The 14629-nt window shown below is 40.1% G+C and overlaps 2 protein-coding genes across 2 annotated transcripts in view; both read right to left on the reverse strand.

Moving 5' to 3' along the window:
* Positions 1-1419, reverse strand: part of LOC101798301 (uncharacterized) — a 167820-nt gene extending 166401 nt beyond the window's left edge. Inside the window, exons 1-2 of the mRNA XM_072025588.1 lie at positions 984-1419; positions 482-605 (exon numbers count right to left, since the gene is read on the reverse strand). Of these exons, the coding sequence (XP_071881689.1) occupies positions 482-605; positions 984-1121 (262 nt within the window). The 5' untranslated portion in view covers positions 1122-1419. The remainder of the gene's footprint in view (positions 1-481; positions 606-983) is intronic.
* Positions 1420-2535: 1116 nt separating this feature from the next.
* On the reverse strand, positions 2536-14348 carry UTP6 (UTP6 small subunit processome component). Its single transcript, XM_027471414.3, has 19 exons — positions 14173-14348; positions 14011-14095; positions 13083-13124; positions 12908-13000; positions 12238-12285; positions 11394-11457; positions 10745-10863; positions 10122-10199; positions 9584-9665; positions 8276-8357; positions 7505-7686; positions 6569-6648; positions 5936-6013; positions 5572-5751; positions 4693-4773; positions 3805-3914; positions 3655-3721; positions 3293-3365; positions 2536-2718 (listed from the first exon to the last, which is right to left on the reverse strand). Exons 1-19 carry the CDS (start codon positions 14262-14264, stop codon positions 2561-2563), a joined length of 1794 nt encoding a protein of 597 aa, XP_027327215.1. The 5' UTR covers positions 14265-14348; the 3' UTR covers positions 2536-2560.
* Positions 14349-14629: the final 281 nt, after the last annotated feature.

Genomic DNA, 14629 nt, shown 5'->3' on the forward strand with positions numbered 1-14629 from the left:
AGAAAGCCAACAGAGATATTTAGGAATTAAATGGGAACAATTAAATGCTTAAGATGGAATCATTTGGCCAGGTATGTGAATGTGCTTTTTAACTGATGGTGTAATTATAACAGATGCTATTTCAAGCGGTTCTTTAGGTTTCAGATGGTTGGGAATGTCAGAAACAGGCACACGTCACAACACTAGCTGAAGTACAGATTTTCCATAAACTCTTGTTGAAACATTATTCTTTAAACATGGCAGAGGAGCCAGCAGACCTTCTTCACTACATTCATATCTATTAATTTTTAAAATTATGTTGAAATGCTATCGCTTTGGCTTACAAAAAATATTTTTTTGTACTATTAATTAAACACTCTCATTCATGGGAATGCACAAATATCTACATGAAAATAGTTTAGCAAAGTAATTCAACAGGCATCTCCTATGTATCACAAAAAGGTTTTAAGTATCTTTCCTCAAGCAGAGTTCCATTACTTACCATCTGCTTTGGTTTGCCCTAGTATTATAGGATTAACTTTTCTGGGCTTCCAGTTCTTAGCTTCCCTCTCATCAGGAAGTTGCTCCTCCTCAAAGGTTGTGCGCTCAAGGGAGGCAGCCATCACCTACAAAATAGTTTTAAATAATTTGGTTGCCTCTCATTGATTCCTCCAGTGAGGCTCACGCAACCGCTACTGTATTTGAGTGCTCTGGAGCCCTTGGGCACGACCTGTTTGTTCCCTTGATGAATCAGAGGTTTTAAACCAGACAGGCTTTGATTTCAGAAAGCAGATCTGCCAAGGGTGGCAGTAGCCACCACAGACCAGCTAGCCTCCTCAGTCACAGCAGTAATCGTGCTACCACTCTGAATTTGGGGAAGAGGGCGCAAAACTGACCCAAAACATAGCAGTTGGGGAACAGCAGCAGATAGCAAAAGCTGCTAACAACGCAAAGAAGACAGACAAAAGTATAGGCACAAAGACCACCAACTATAGTCCAACCACCTTGTGGGGGCCGCCGTGCTGAGGGCACAGCCGAGGACCAGCCCTTCCAGCAGCCCTGAGGAACTCCTGAAAGATGGAGGATGTGATTTGAGGGCCCCCGACGAGGAAAGCAAGGTGAGTGACCCCCACCAAGGGCATTACAAGAGACAAACTCCTCGGCGAGCAGCCCCCACACGGTGCCGTGGCGCAGGGCTCCCAGTTGCCCACACACACCCGGGGCCGCGCCGGCTGCCAGGAGCGGCCTGAGAGGGGCCGAGGCGGGCAGAGCACCGCGTCCTTGCGCAACACCACAGCAGGGGCCCCCTTTGCTTCCCCTCCCCGGCCGGGAGAAGCGTACAGGCCCGCCCGCCCCACCGGAGCCCCCCCCACAGCCGCTGAGGCGGCGGCCGGACGCGCAGCCGCAGCCCTGACGAGACGGCGGCGCCGCCCCAGCGCCTTCCTGACCTGCCCGTCCCCTCAGCGCGCCGTGAGGTGCGCGGTGCCCCGCGAGGGGCGGTCGGGCTTCAACCGTGCCTCGGGCCCCGCTGCTCGAACCGGCGGCTGCCACGGGAAGGGGAGAGGGAAAGAAATCTGGCGGTGAGGCGGCGCCGGGACAGCCAAGAGCACCAGCGAGCGGCAGGGCATGGCCGCGGCTTCTTCTCCCTCCTCAGCGCTGAGTGCCCACCTGCCTCACAGCGTTATACGCCTCCTTTACACACAGAGACCAGTGCTGGCCGTAGTTTTTTGAGTACATGACACAAAACTTATTTCTCTGTGACTAGAAAAGGAACTATTGCTGCACATTCCTTTACTTTCCCTAGAACTCCTCTACAGGATGAGCTAATGGCCCAGTAATAGCATTTATGTTGATTTAACAAGTGTGATACCAGAAAACGTAGTTCTGCAAACAGCCACGGACAGCAGTGTCTCAAAAACTGTTAGCCAGTTTTTCAGGGTTTGAGGACAGAAGGTTGAAGTGTAGATCAGAACTTGTCACGTCAGGAACATTTTTGGCAGATTCTCAGCTCACCTCCACATTTCATAGTCACTCTCAGAATTACAATGTAGGATGCAAACACTAATTCAAGGTGTTGACAGAAGTTGTTTGGTGTTTGAAAAGAAGTTTACAGATGACTTCAAGGTTAAGAAACAATAAATAAATACCATCATTTTACAGATTGATTCTCCAGTGTTCCATTTTTGATACAGTCCAACTTTGATACATCTCACAGATGTAAGGTGTTTTTTTTCATGGTGGTGTGGGTTTTTTTTGGCATTTATGTGTTGTAATATTAGCTTTCCAGAGTGTAAAAGCTGATGTACTAAGATTATTCCATCTCAATAACTGGGCAGAAAGAAATCTCTTAGAATTCTCAAAGAACGTGCTCACAGGCTCCTCTGCCTTCTCCAAATGTGCACTTGAACCTGTCACTGAGATGAAAGGCTAATAACCGTTGCAATGGGGCAGATGATTTTTTTCACATATGCAAGTAAAAAAAAAAAAAAAGTACACTTTAATATGATCCAGAAACATATTTACCTTTGTATAAAAGTTTAAAAAGAATCCACAATGTCACATTGTAACTATTTTTAGTTTTTCATAAATGTCCAGTTTGCAATAAAGTATATTTGGAAATGAAGTCTTCCACCTGATCTCCCTGCAACATCTTCACAGCTCGCCAGTGAATACTCCCACAGTTTTCTGGTTTGCCTTGAGGATGGCTTAGTTCCTCTTTGATATAATCCAGCCAGAGATCTTAAAACGAAAAAAAAAAGTTCTGGTTAGATTTTGATTTGATATTATTTAACAAACATACTAAACCTAACCAAGAAATGCTCTTTTTATAAGTGTTCTTGATCTTAATGCAACGAGGTTTGTCAAACCTCTTCCCCTCAGTCCCTTGCAGTCCAAAAGTCTGGGTTCTGCTCCCAGGTGGAACAGAAATAAAACCCTTTAGCAGCAGCTTCCTATAGCATCAGGGAAATAGACCTATTTAACTTCTTAAAAGGCATACTGCAAAAATCCTGATTATAAAAACACAGCTCCATACTTTTCACAAATGTAAATTAAAGGTGATGTGCATCTCTTATTCCAAGCCAATGTTCAAAACTATTATTTGCTAGTAATTCCGCTGAAGCTAGACTACCATGAACAAAGGCCCCAGACTGCAAGTGTAATGTCACTGCAGTGTCGCACACTTAAGGGAACAGAAGAATTAAGCTCCACTCTGCATGACAGTAATCACAAGGACAGAACAAACAACTATTTTTGTTCAAACTGACAGAAATAAAGGAGGCAGCACTGAACTGAAAAGACAAAAATCCCTTACCAGACTCCGTTGAACCAAACTCTCTCAAGGCACGTTCGTAGTATTCTCTCAGATGAAGCATTTTGCAGGATTCCTAACAAAGGGAGATATTAAAAGACCGTTTATTTTGTACAGAAGTGAATCTGCAGCTTGATTAGATTCTTACAAAGTAAAAGAGCCATGGTAATTATACATACCCACACATTGCCAAAGATTAGTTACCATGGAATTTGGTTTTGCATTATATGCTATGAATCAACTTTGAAAGACAAATATGAAGCGATTACAAACTAATAACACTACTCATAAGCCCTTAATTTTATATCAAAGTTGGAAGTGTATTTTACAAATATAAGGTGCTAGTTGGATCTTCAGCAACTTACTTGCTCCTTTTCAATTTGAATCATCTTCCTGAAGAAGTCAAGTGAAAGTGGACGATTTTCATGTAGGCTAAAGCAAAAAAAAGAAATAACTTTAAACCTTATGCCTTTTACAATTTGCCCTAGAATAATCAGATTTAAAGTTTTTGTTACCTGGTAAAGACTCTTTTTACTTTCTTATAACCACCATTCCTATAAGCCCAGTCGAGATATTTTTCTTTCATAGTCACAGATTCAGCAGGAGCTGTGGCATTCAAGGATCTCTGCAAGTTAAAGAGAACCAACTACAATTAAAAGGCAACAAGGAAGAAGAAACTGAACAGTACCTTCTCTCTAATTAGGTATCTGACATACTGCAGATCTCATGAAACAAAGTACTGACAAAGGCACCCTGAATGATGTCTGAAAAACAGTATTATGTAAAACAACCAATATTTTTTGAACTAGAATATTAGTTGTAATCTAAAGTACATTTCATTTTCCATAATCCATGCAGCTGGCATTTGGCATTCCTCTATCATCCTTCATGCAGAGGGTTTTACAATGCTCTGCAAACAACCGAATTTAAGCTTTCACTGGAAATAAGTGTTATATGCTGTAAATAGAAAAGAAAAAAAAATGCCAGGCAAATAACACATGTTTTGCCCTCAGCGATTTAGAAAATTTACAGTGGGATTCAAATCCCTGTTTTGTTCTCAAGTCCTCTGCAACAAAGCTGACATTTTCACACAGATCGGAAAATGCTCTTTTTTGTGTTCAGACAGACATCTGAAAATACTGCAAGAATTCCAGATCATGAAGTAAGAGCCTATCAATAGTTGTGCTTACAAACATCTAGATGTCTTTGAAGCATGGGGATGACATATGTGCTTATGAGCTCACATTCAGCTGACTCTTGGTAACAGTTTTACTTGAAATGTTTTGATATCAACAAATCCACAAAGGAACTCAGTATAAGGCACTTGTTAAATGCTCCATCCACACACAGTTCCTGTTTACTTACATATGGTCATAAAAAGAAGATTTCTATTAGCTTAGTACCTGGTAGAGAGCTTCTGTGTCTTGCTTGCTATTTGTGCCTTCACTCCATTCCACCCAGAGGGTCCATAATGGCAAAGTGCCCTACAAGGTAAGCAGAGAAATCAATTGATTAGAATACAGTAACTCAGATTGATTTACAGAAACAGATAGCAACACATCTACCAGGTTTTACATCACAACTGCTGTAAAAACTCTCTAGGGAACCTGCTTTGGCAAGAGGGTTGGATGTGACAATCTGTCCACACCCTACAATTTTGTGATTCTGCAAACTGTCCTTTAGATACAGCTTTTAGAAAGACAACTTTGAACTGCGCACTGAAATCACTTCTTGTCTCCTCCCTAACTTACAGGACAAATACTGCTTAGATGGACAGCTGCTAGACAGGTTGCTGGGGATGGGAGACGAATTCTTATGTATCACAAAGCACCGGAGTACAAAGGTAACTTCTGAAAATAGGAAAGAAAAGGAACATATCACCTGCTTGCTTCCTCTCATCTTTCCACATGGCCATAGTTTGAAATGTAACAGCAAATAAGCAGGTAGCTAATTTAAGGCTTGTCACCTCCAAACAAACAATGCATCAGGACAGTGATGAAAGGAAACACTTTTCAAGACACAAATACCAGCATGCAAAAAAAAAAAAAAAGCACGCAAAATATCACCTCTGAGCATTCAAACTGTACAACTTTGAATTTGAAGTTAACCTGCAATTTCTTGATGTTCCGAATGCAATGTGCATGTGAAATGTTAAGCTCTTATTTTTGACTTTAAAAGCTGTTAGGGGTTGTGTATGCCTTGTGAAGGAAAAAAATGTTTCAAGTGTTAGAGGTTTCCTGCTCAAGACTTAATGCATGCAAGTCCATAAAAGCAGCACAGACCTTAGATTTCAAGTGCTTAAAGGCTTCTTCAAAACACTGGGTCACATTGTCATTCTTCAGTTGGATCAACACCTGCAGCCTCATCTGCCACATTTCCGCTGACAGGCTGAAACGCTTAGTTGCAGCTTCTGCCACCTCTGTAGCCTTCTCAGAAAGGTTGGACTCCAGTAATAGTTGAAGCTAAAAAAAATTAAAAAATAAATAAATAGCAGATGTAGCTAATCACACGAGATTAGTAGTATTTTGTTAAAAGCAAGGCCTTGCACACAATATTGCCCACTTTACTACCTAAGCAAAGTGGCAGTTTTAGGCATGCATCAATGCAGGACAGTGTCCCAGTCTATTCTTCTGTATTAACTCTTACCCACTGCTTATAGAGAGATTCTGGCAGCAAACTGGACTCATGCGCTTTGCTGAACACACTTAGTGTCCTCTCCAGTCTCTAGACAGAGAACAAAAAGTAAAGAAAATAAGCATTATTCCTTCATATACAAGATCCCAGCATTACCAGAAGCCCAGTGGATTTGTGTATCAAAACATCACTGAAATTCGATAAAAGTTATAAGTCTAATGCTTTATGTGCCCACATACATTACAAGATAAAGGTGGAATTTAAGCATTTGAATTATACCTCCTCTTTAAGGAGCAAAAGAATAATGAAGCAATGTTCTTTTACTGTATTAAAAGGGAACTGAACCACAAAGGATGATTACAAAAGGATGATTTGCACTCTTAGCAACTTCCATCCAAGGAGCTTGCTGTACTTTACTGACAAGCCTGGTTTATGCCTCATGAATTCATGTTCAGGCAGGCCACATGTAAGCCCAACAGTAAAATTGACTCCGTCAGATGGAGACTAAGTTATTTTTAATGACAGCCACTTGTCTCTATTTCTGATAAAAAAAAATCAAATACACTTACTCATTGTCTGAAAGATTACATAGGTCAGTAAAAATAGTCTTGTTTTGTTACTATAATTTCCTAATGACCTTTTTACCTTTTGCTTTAATTCTTCACTGTTGGTTTTCCTGTTACATCTCTCTAAGCAAAAAGTGATGTAGCATTTCCACATGTCCTCTGTAGAATGAAAGGCATAGTATCACGCTTCATTGAATCACAACAGTAAACACAAATATTTGTCTTTAAGGTAAAGAATAGAGAGAATCCAAGCACTAAATGCTAATGCCATTTTTGTTTTAATATTACACTGTACAAGAAGCCCTGCATTTAAAACATTAAGTTTCAAAATGACTTCCCAGTATAAGCTGCAGTCACTAATTCTTTCTAAACATCATCAAGCTCTTAGCTCAGCTGAGGCTTCCACAAATGCTGTCCCAATTAATGTTCAGTGCACCCTTTGCTTGTAGTTTTCAATGGGCCTGCAGGAGTGACAACACTCTCAGGCGGTTGAGAAAATCCTTTGTCTGACCCCAAAGGCTAAATTAGCAGCAAGTTTGAGTCTACTCCATGCCAGTATCCTGCTAGATTTTTTTGAGAATAAGGACAATGACAGATGATGAAGTTGGATATCCTTTCCACTGGCAACTCAAAAGCATTGCTTACTCACACCTAACCAACAACAAACTTCATTTTATCTACAGGTTTCCTTTATTCAGGAAACTTTATTTACCATTCCCAAACCTCTGTTCATCTGTCTAGATGTAAGTTTCTATTCTCCTCATCAATTAAGTCACATTAATGTTACAAGTAAGCAACAAAATCCACTTTGTTAAGCAATTCTTTCAAGACCATAGATGCATTTGAAAATAACCTGAATAACACATAAAAATGGATCTTGAACTGCATCTAAAAGCTGCCTGCATCCTCCAAGGTATGGTAGAGCCTGCCAACAACTCCTTCAAAGCTTTCACAGTATACAGTATGCTAAAATACCAGGAAAAACAGACGTTAACATGAAGGCAGAATATTTCACCTGTGGGGACAGCTGTCACAGCCTCTTCAAAGACTGCACAGCACCGTTCCTCCCTCTGGGTCATTTCGGATACTTTCATCTGTTTTGTAGTGGGTTCTGTGGACTTCAGGGACCCCAGACCCAGCTCTCGACGGGCCATATAGTCCCACGTAAGAGGATCATCGGCATATTCAGTCTGCAAACTAACAAGCCATGTCTGTAACACCCCTGTACAACTAATGTTCTTGTACAAGTACATTTAAAAGGGTTGTTGTGTTGGTATCATGTATAGAAATGCACTCAATTTCTAAACAGTCAAATGTTAGAAAAAAATTTACCTTTCAACAAGAAAAATATTAGTTTGTTTATTTTAATATATATATTCTCCAATAATAGCATGAACTAGACTGGCATTTCCAGAGACACCTTTCTTTTAAGAAAAGAACAACTGGGGAAGCCAAACATACAGAACCACGAAGTAAACCAGAAATTCCATGGTTCCTACACTTAAGTTAGGGAAACAACTGTTTGAATAATTCAGTGACAACTGTATTTCATCTACATTTTTCTTAGCAGGTTTTCAAATCCTATCCTGAAGTCAGATACAAGCATTTTTTTGTAAAGAGTATGCATGCCTCAGACACTTTGCTTTTCTTGAAGTATTTCAAATATACCTTAACGCCTTAGATTTTTATTTTCCTAGAGGAACAGCCTTTAGTCATTAACCTCTAAGCTCACTGTTAATTAGTGAAGTAATAAGAACGTGCATGTTAAAAAAAAAAAAAAGCTCACCTTTCAAGAATTTCTTTTTGCAAATCTTGGGTAAAATCAAAGAGCTTTGCAATAGAAAGCACAGCCAGATGGAACTCAACACCTATAAATCAAGAGGGGAAAAATGGTACCAAGTAGAATATTACATCCCATTACATACTTTGTATTTTTGTATCTTCGTAAGCTTTTTTCAAGGCACAGATATCGTTTAAGTCTTCAGACAGATACTCTTTTCTGCAAGTCTCAGTATTCAAGCCATATGGTAAGCCATATGTTACTATGTTAATTGCCTGACTGGATTCTTCATGATTTCATATTGGCCCATGACAAAAAGATGCCACGAGAGGCAGGACACTCCAGATTTCCAAGGTGATAAACTAGTCCTGTCCTCTGACACACCAACAGATCCTTCCAGCTTGGTTCCACTTGCCTACTAGCACCTGCTCTACACCTTCATTCAGTTCTTCCAAGAAAACACAGAACAGCTCCACGCACAGCACAAGCCTCTCCAAAATGGCACGCAGTATGTCAATGAACTACATCCATCCACCTTGTATCTTGCTAACTTATCTCTGAGAATGCCAGGTAACATGACTTGACCTATGACTTCACAGCAAATCACTATCAATCATTACTAACCACCTTACCTTTAGGTGTTTACAAATCATTTATATGCCTATTTATTCTACTATTTCTGCAGGAATTTAAATTAAGCCAACTCTTTCTCTAGTTTGCTCTAATATCCTCTTTTTCCCCTTTACTTTTCAGTATCATTATTATATTATGTCTGTTGCCTTCTAAAACATCTTCATCTGTCATGGTTTCTCAAAGATACCTGCTACTACTTTGCAGCTATTTCAGCCAATTTTCTTAATAAAATGGGTGAATTTTACTAAGTTAATTTAAAATCACCTAACCTGTTTTATTATTAGTTTGATTTTTTTCTTCCTTGTCACTACTGCTAACTGGTTAGTTGTGATCTAGTGTTCAGTAAAAAACAAAAAAAACAAACTAACAAAAAACTTTCTAAATAATTCTAAACTATCTTCCCTTCACATTTTTAAACAGACAAACAAATTTTGAGACTGTAAGCCCAGAACCTATGCCACTTCAGTCCAAAAGTTGTTGTACTGGAAGAGGTGTCAGCACGCAGAACGGTTGTGAAATCAGAACAAATTACTTCTGTTCATTTATAGTTTGGCATTATCTAGGCATCCTGAAAAAGATGTTATATTTGAAAATTTGTATGTGTGTATACTGGAACTAAACCTATTTGCATTATCAACTGGAGAACTGACATTTTCCTTAGTACAAGAAACGTTAAATCACCTTTAATTTTCTGAGCAGCATCCCTGTAGATTATGCGAGCCAGCTCCCCATTAAGAATCTCTTCAGAATAATTGAATTCCCCCTGCAATATCAAGTATAACATTGTTGAAAAAAACAACTTTTCCTTCCTCAGCTACCATTTTTGCAAACGTGGAAAAAAGTATCAGAAAAATATATTAATTTTTATCTTCACCTAAATCCATCTTAATCTATAATTTGCCCAAACCAACCATAATGAAATAAGAGAAAAAAAAATACTTTAAAAATAAAAAAAGCACTTTAAATATTCCTTTCCAGAAATGACTACTAACTTTCAAACTGGGTGACATAACAAAAGACTTTACAAATATAAATTAAAAACAAAGCATAAAGTATTTGAGCTGAGCATCAACCAACACTCAAAAAGTTTAACATAGGCACAGGGCATGAAAAAAACCTTTCCCTAAACTGTCCTCAAATTGTTATATAGACCCCATAAAACTACACTTTCCAATGTGTGATACGTAACCAGACAGTATCTCAAATTTAGGGGACCCACCAAGTCCATCTTGGCTTGTTCAAATTCTTTCTTTTCCTTCCTCTGTTTTTCAGCGTTCATCAGCTCCATTCTGAAATACTGCAAGAAAGAGAATAGTTAAAAGATGGGAGGTATGGAGGCAGGGTGGATAAAGCATAAAATACATTAAGTCCGCAAACATGAAGAAAAACAAGCTCTGTGAAGCTATAAATCATGTCTTGCCAATATCTCACACATGTTTGAGAGCCTTGCTTTATAAAGATTTGTGCATATAGCCATCTGCTGTATATACTCAGACATTTCACACATTCAGAAATTCCAATTTTCTAGTCATTCTTTAAACCTTAACTTGCCCTCAAAGAAAAGCATGCTCCCTACCAAACACTAGGGATGCCAAATCTAAATCAGAGAATACAAAATCCTCAATTTGCAAACATAAGTACAAGATTTGCTGAAACAAAACCAAAAAAAAAAAAAGATGCATGTTACCAATACAAAGGATTTTTCATCTATTTTTAAATCTTTTTGACAACATTCCCCCCACTGGAGGAAAAAGTTTTCGCCAGCCTGATATGAGAAATTTGCTGGATTGATTTGCTTCAACTAATCAAATAACTTCTCATAGAAGAAAATCACGAACTCACCTCTTGATAAAGTTTTGGACACTCTGGATGGAAGCGCAAAGCACGAAGGAACAAGTGCCTCGCACTTTCTGACGAGAGTCGTGTCTCCATTTCCCATTTTGCTGCCATAATCCACAGTGCTGCAACAGAAGATATGAATGAATTCGTTTTAATGCAAAGCAAGTGGCCGGTCACAAGAACCCATTTTGAAGCTATTATCCAGAAGGTACAAGTTGTTTTTTTTCAATGTAGCTACCCCTGATGCATGAGCTTAACTATGGAATAGGACTGATGATCTCTCATATTAAGACCAAGTTAAATGAGACTAAAAACTAAGCAGATCCAGGAAGCTTAATCTAGCATAGCTACAAATTCAGTGATATATGGTCATGTCTTCAATCCTAAAAAGCAGCCAAAACTATTCAACAAGTGCCTCTGAAACACCTACCAAAACCCCAATCTCCCTGGGGGACTGTCATTCAAAGCACATGGGCTCCCACTTCACATCACCTTTTGATTATTCAGCACAACCTCTACCAGAGACCTTTTCTCTGACATTGCAACAAGGCAAAGAAAAGAGAACAGGAACTTTTACCCCAATAGCTTGAACTGAAATGCTATACAGCCTATACAAAGTCATTTGAATAGCATTCACCACTGCTTTATTTACCTGGTTTATTGGAATGAATGGCCAACATGGTAGAAAACACTTTGCTAAGCTGATGTTTTGCATTCTGTAAAAAACAAACAAAAAAAAAGTTTTGTTTTATCCACTCCAGTACCAAACTGAGCCAACCAAAGTTTTAGTATGAAACGTTACTAGTTGCAATGCAATTGTACCAGAACAGACACTTCTCTACTATTTAACTTTGGTATAAAGTTTTTCTACATGTGTAATATTGACCTGCTTTCAAATGTTACCAGAGAGCATTAGCACAGGTAACTCAAACCTTCTGGACTTGGACAACTAACACAGGTGTTGCTTAAGTCACAAATCCATAGCCCCACTGACCACTTCTAAGGTAAAGACTGCATTTTTCCTTGGCCACTTGCATTACTATAACAAGATCAACTTTTCAGTACAGGAAGGAAAATGAATGCTAGAACGACATGAAGACTTACACAGAGAAGTTTATAAAGTATTAAACTGCCAATATTACACTTCTTAGCATATTGACTACAAGAAACGTTTGGAACAAAAGCAGAATTCATAGGCAGGTGATTCATTCATTCCAGAGAAAGGATAACCATGGTTATGATGCTCTTAAACCAACGATACTCCAGATTCAACGCAATCAGAAACCATCAAATTTCATACTAATTCATCTGTGTCAGAATGTGCATTTAGATCACTGAAATTCCCAGGCAGCTCCAACTATAACATTAAAATGATTTCAGTACTACAGGATGTTGCAGAAAAAATTGTTCCCTATCTTGTAACACAAGCTCCAGATGCCTGACTGAGCAGTAATCCAATATCTTGAATCAATAAGACAAGCATTTTGAAAACTCACCCACTGCTTGCAAAATGCAACATGTGACAGCCAAAGCTGAACATCTTCCTGGTGGAAATGCAAGGGAGAGAGAATCAACTTTACAAGTAAGTACAAACTCACTTTTTCACATTGAAAAGCAAACAATATGCACTTGGTACAACCATTTGGCATGCAGAGAGAACGAATTTTGAATCCCAAATTCACTTTTTTTTCCTAGATTTTAAAATTCCTCCAAAACATCTGAAGAAAACCAACCTTCCATCTCAATATACACCCTTTGCTGAACTTAATAGAGAACTCACTGTAGTAATTCCTTCAATACATCACTTAGGTTTTACCCTAAGAGGCATCACAACAGTCTTTGCCCAAAGCAAGTTAAAGTTCTTTTAATTCCATTTCTAGTCCTTTCAAGCAGATACACAAAACTCGCACAGCAATATATGCCTCAAGACAGATGACAACTAATGACTGAAAAAGACAAAATATACAAAAAACGTTTGATGTGAATGATCTACTTCTAGGACACTGCTAACTGTAAGACCAAACCTCTGCTTAGTTCTTCCTATTACTCTCCTTTGTATTACTGAAAATTTTTGGCAGCAGTGATATTTAGATTCATTTTTTACATCACAACATGCCAAAAGGGTGTTTTTCAACCTGCCACCATAAATGAAAGAAACAAACTTACTTTCCATTTTCCTGTGGCACGTTTGAAGAGGCTGTGGACCCTATGCACAATAGAGCTTTCAATTTCTTCCTTCTTAAATGAATATCCAATGCGCTAGAAGAAAAAAGTATTGTTTTTATTGCACTAGAAAATTCGGTGCATACCATTTTGCATTCTAAAGAACTGTCAAACTTACTGCTCTTCTTTTCTTGATCAGTTCCAGCAGGTTAATTTCGTACTAGAGTGGAGAGAAAAAGCATTGAAAAGCAAATTAGAAGACATGTAATAGTAAAGAAAAAAAATCCAGATGAAGTACTTTATAGCTAGTCACACAGACAATAAAAATTGCATCCGGGAAAACATAAGCAACAATTTTGTGGTCAGACCGCTACTTTTCTAAGGCTAAAAGTAAATTTAAACACCTTTATTACACATTACATGTATATTCCAGACTTGAGCTGTTGGCAACCCACTCATTCCTAGAATTATAATCCACAATCCAAATTCCTGACGCTACAGAAGTAGTTTTACACATATAGACAATTTGCACAGCACATCAGGGAACTGTGATCTCTGCATCCCTGGAGAGACAAGCAGCTCTGTAAAAGAGTCATGACACAGAAGAAGTCTCTCTCATACCAAACAGATGCCAACTCCTGACTATGTTTCATTCTCAGGCATGCCTTTAAAAAGCCCACACCAATAGAATCATCACAGAATCATAGAATGGTTTGGGAGGGAAGGGGCCTGCCTTAAAGACCACCTAGTTCCAACCTCCTGCCATGGGCAGTGATGCCATCTGCCAGACCAGGCTGCACAAAGCGCCATCCAGCCTGGCCCTGCAGACTTCCACGTCCACAGAAGCATCCACAGCTTCTCTGGGCAGCCTTTTCCAGTGCTTTATCTTCCTTGTAATAAATAATTTCTTCCTTATATCTAATCTAAACCTGCTCTTTTTAGTTTAGAGCCATTACTCCGTGCCCTAACAAACCATTTACGATTGAACACTGCTAGCCAAGGGAGAAGAGGCTTCAAAGAACAGCAGATTAACCACAAAACTTCCTAGCCCCTTACAGGGCTGGATCTACACGACCTAGCACACTGTGCCACCCAGCAGAGCCCACCTGAATATAATTGACAAAATCCTCCTTCCGAAGAGCTCTCCGCTGGATCTTGTATTCCAGAGCCGAGGCCTTCTTGAGGACAGCCCTGCGGGAAGGAGACGATCAGCACCCCGCAGCCCGGCCGCCGCGCTCCCCACGGCTCAGGCCGGGCCGCGGCCCCACCTGATCTCCTTGGGCGTAAAGAGGCCGACCCGCTCCAGCTGCTCTAACTCTGGGATGCGGTCCTCCAGCCGCTGCTCAATGCGCTCCGCCATGGTGGCAGCAGCCCGGGAACCCCACGCGTGCGCTGAGCCCGGCCCGGCCCGGCCCCAGTTCCGCCCGCTCCGCCCCGCGCCTTCCGGGGCCGCCCCGGCCCCGCTCCCGGCGCCGCTCCTGCTCCCGGGGACGGGGCTGGGGTCTGGCAAGGCCGGGGACGGGGCGCGGAGAGGCAGAGAATCCGCAGCCAGGGGGCTTGCTGCCTCCCAGGGCAAAGGGCCTCTCGCAGGGCGCCTTCCTTCTGAGATGATTTGCAATAAGAAAATCGTGTGGCAGTAAAGTTGTTTCTTAAATGAGAGAAGTCACAGGAAAATAAAAAATAAATAAATAAAAAATATGTAGGTGGATAATATTCTTTATGAGA

This window comes from Anas platyrhynchos, chromosome 19 (genome assembly GCF_047663525.1).
Source record: "Anas platyrhynchos isolate ZD024472 breed Pekin duck chromosome 19, IASCAAS_PekinDuck_T2T, whole genome shotgun sequence".
Classification (NCBI taxonomy): domain Eukaryota; kingdom Metazoa; phylum Chordata; class Aves; order Anseriformes; family Anatidae; genus Anas; species Anas platyrhynchos.

Coding starts and splice junctions, on each gene's coding strand:
- UTP6 (XM_027471414.3), bottom strand. CDS start 14,264: ATGGCGGAGCGCATTGAGCAGCGGCTGGAGGACCGCATCCCAGAGTTA. Junction 9,666..10,121: donor AACAAGCCAAGATGGACTTG/GTGGGTCCCCTA, acceptor TTGATATTGCAG/GGGGAATTCAATTATTCTGA. Junction 6,014..6,568: donor GTGAAGAATTAAAGCAAAAG/GTAAAAAGGTCA, acceptor TTCTCTGTCTAG/AGACTGGAGAGGACACTAAG.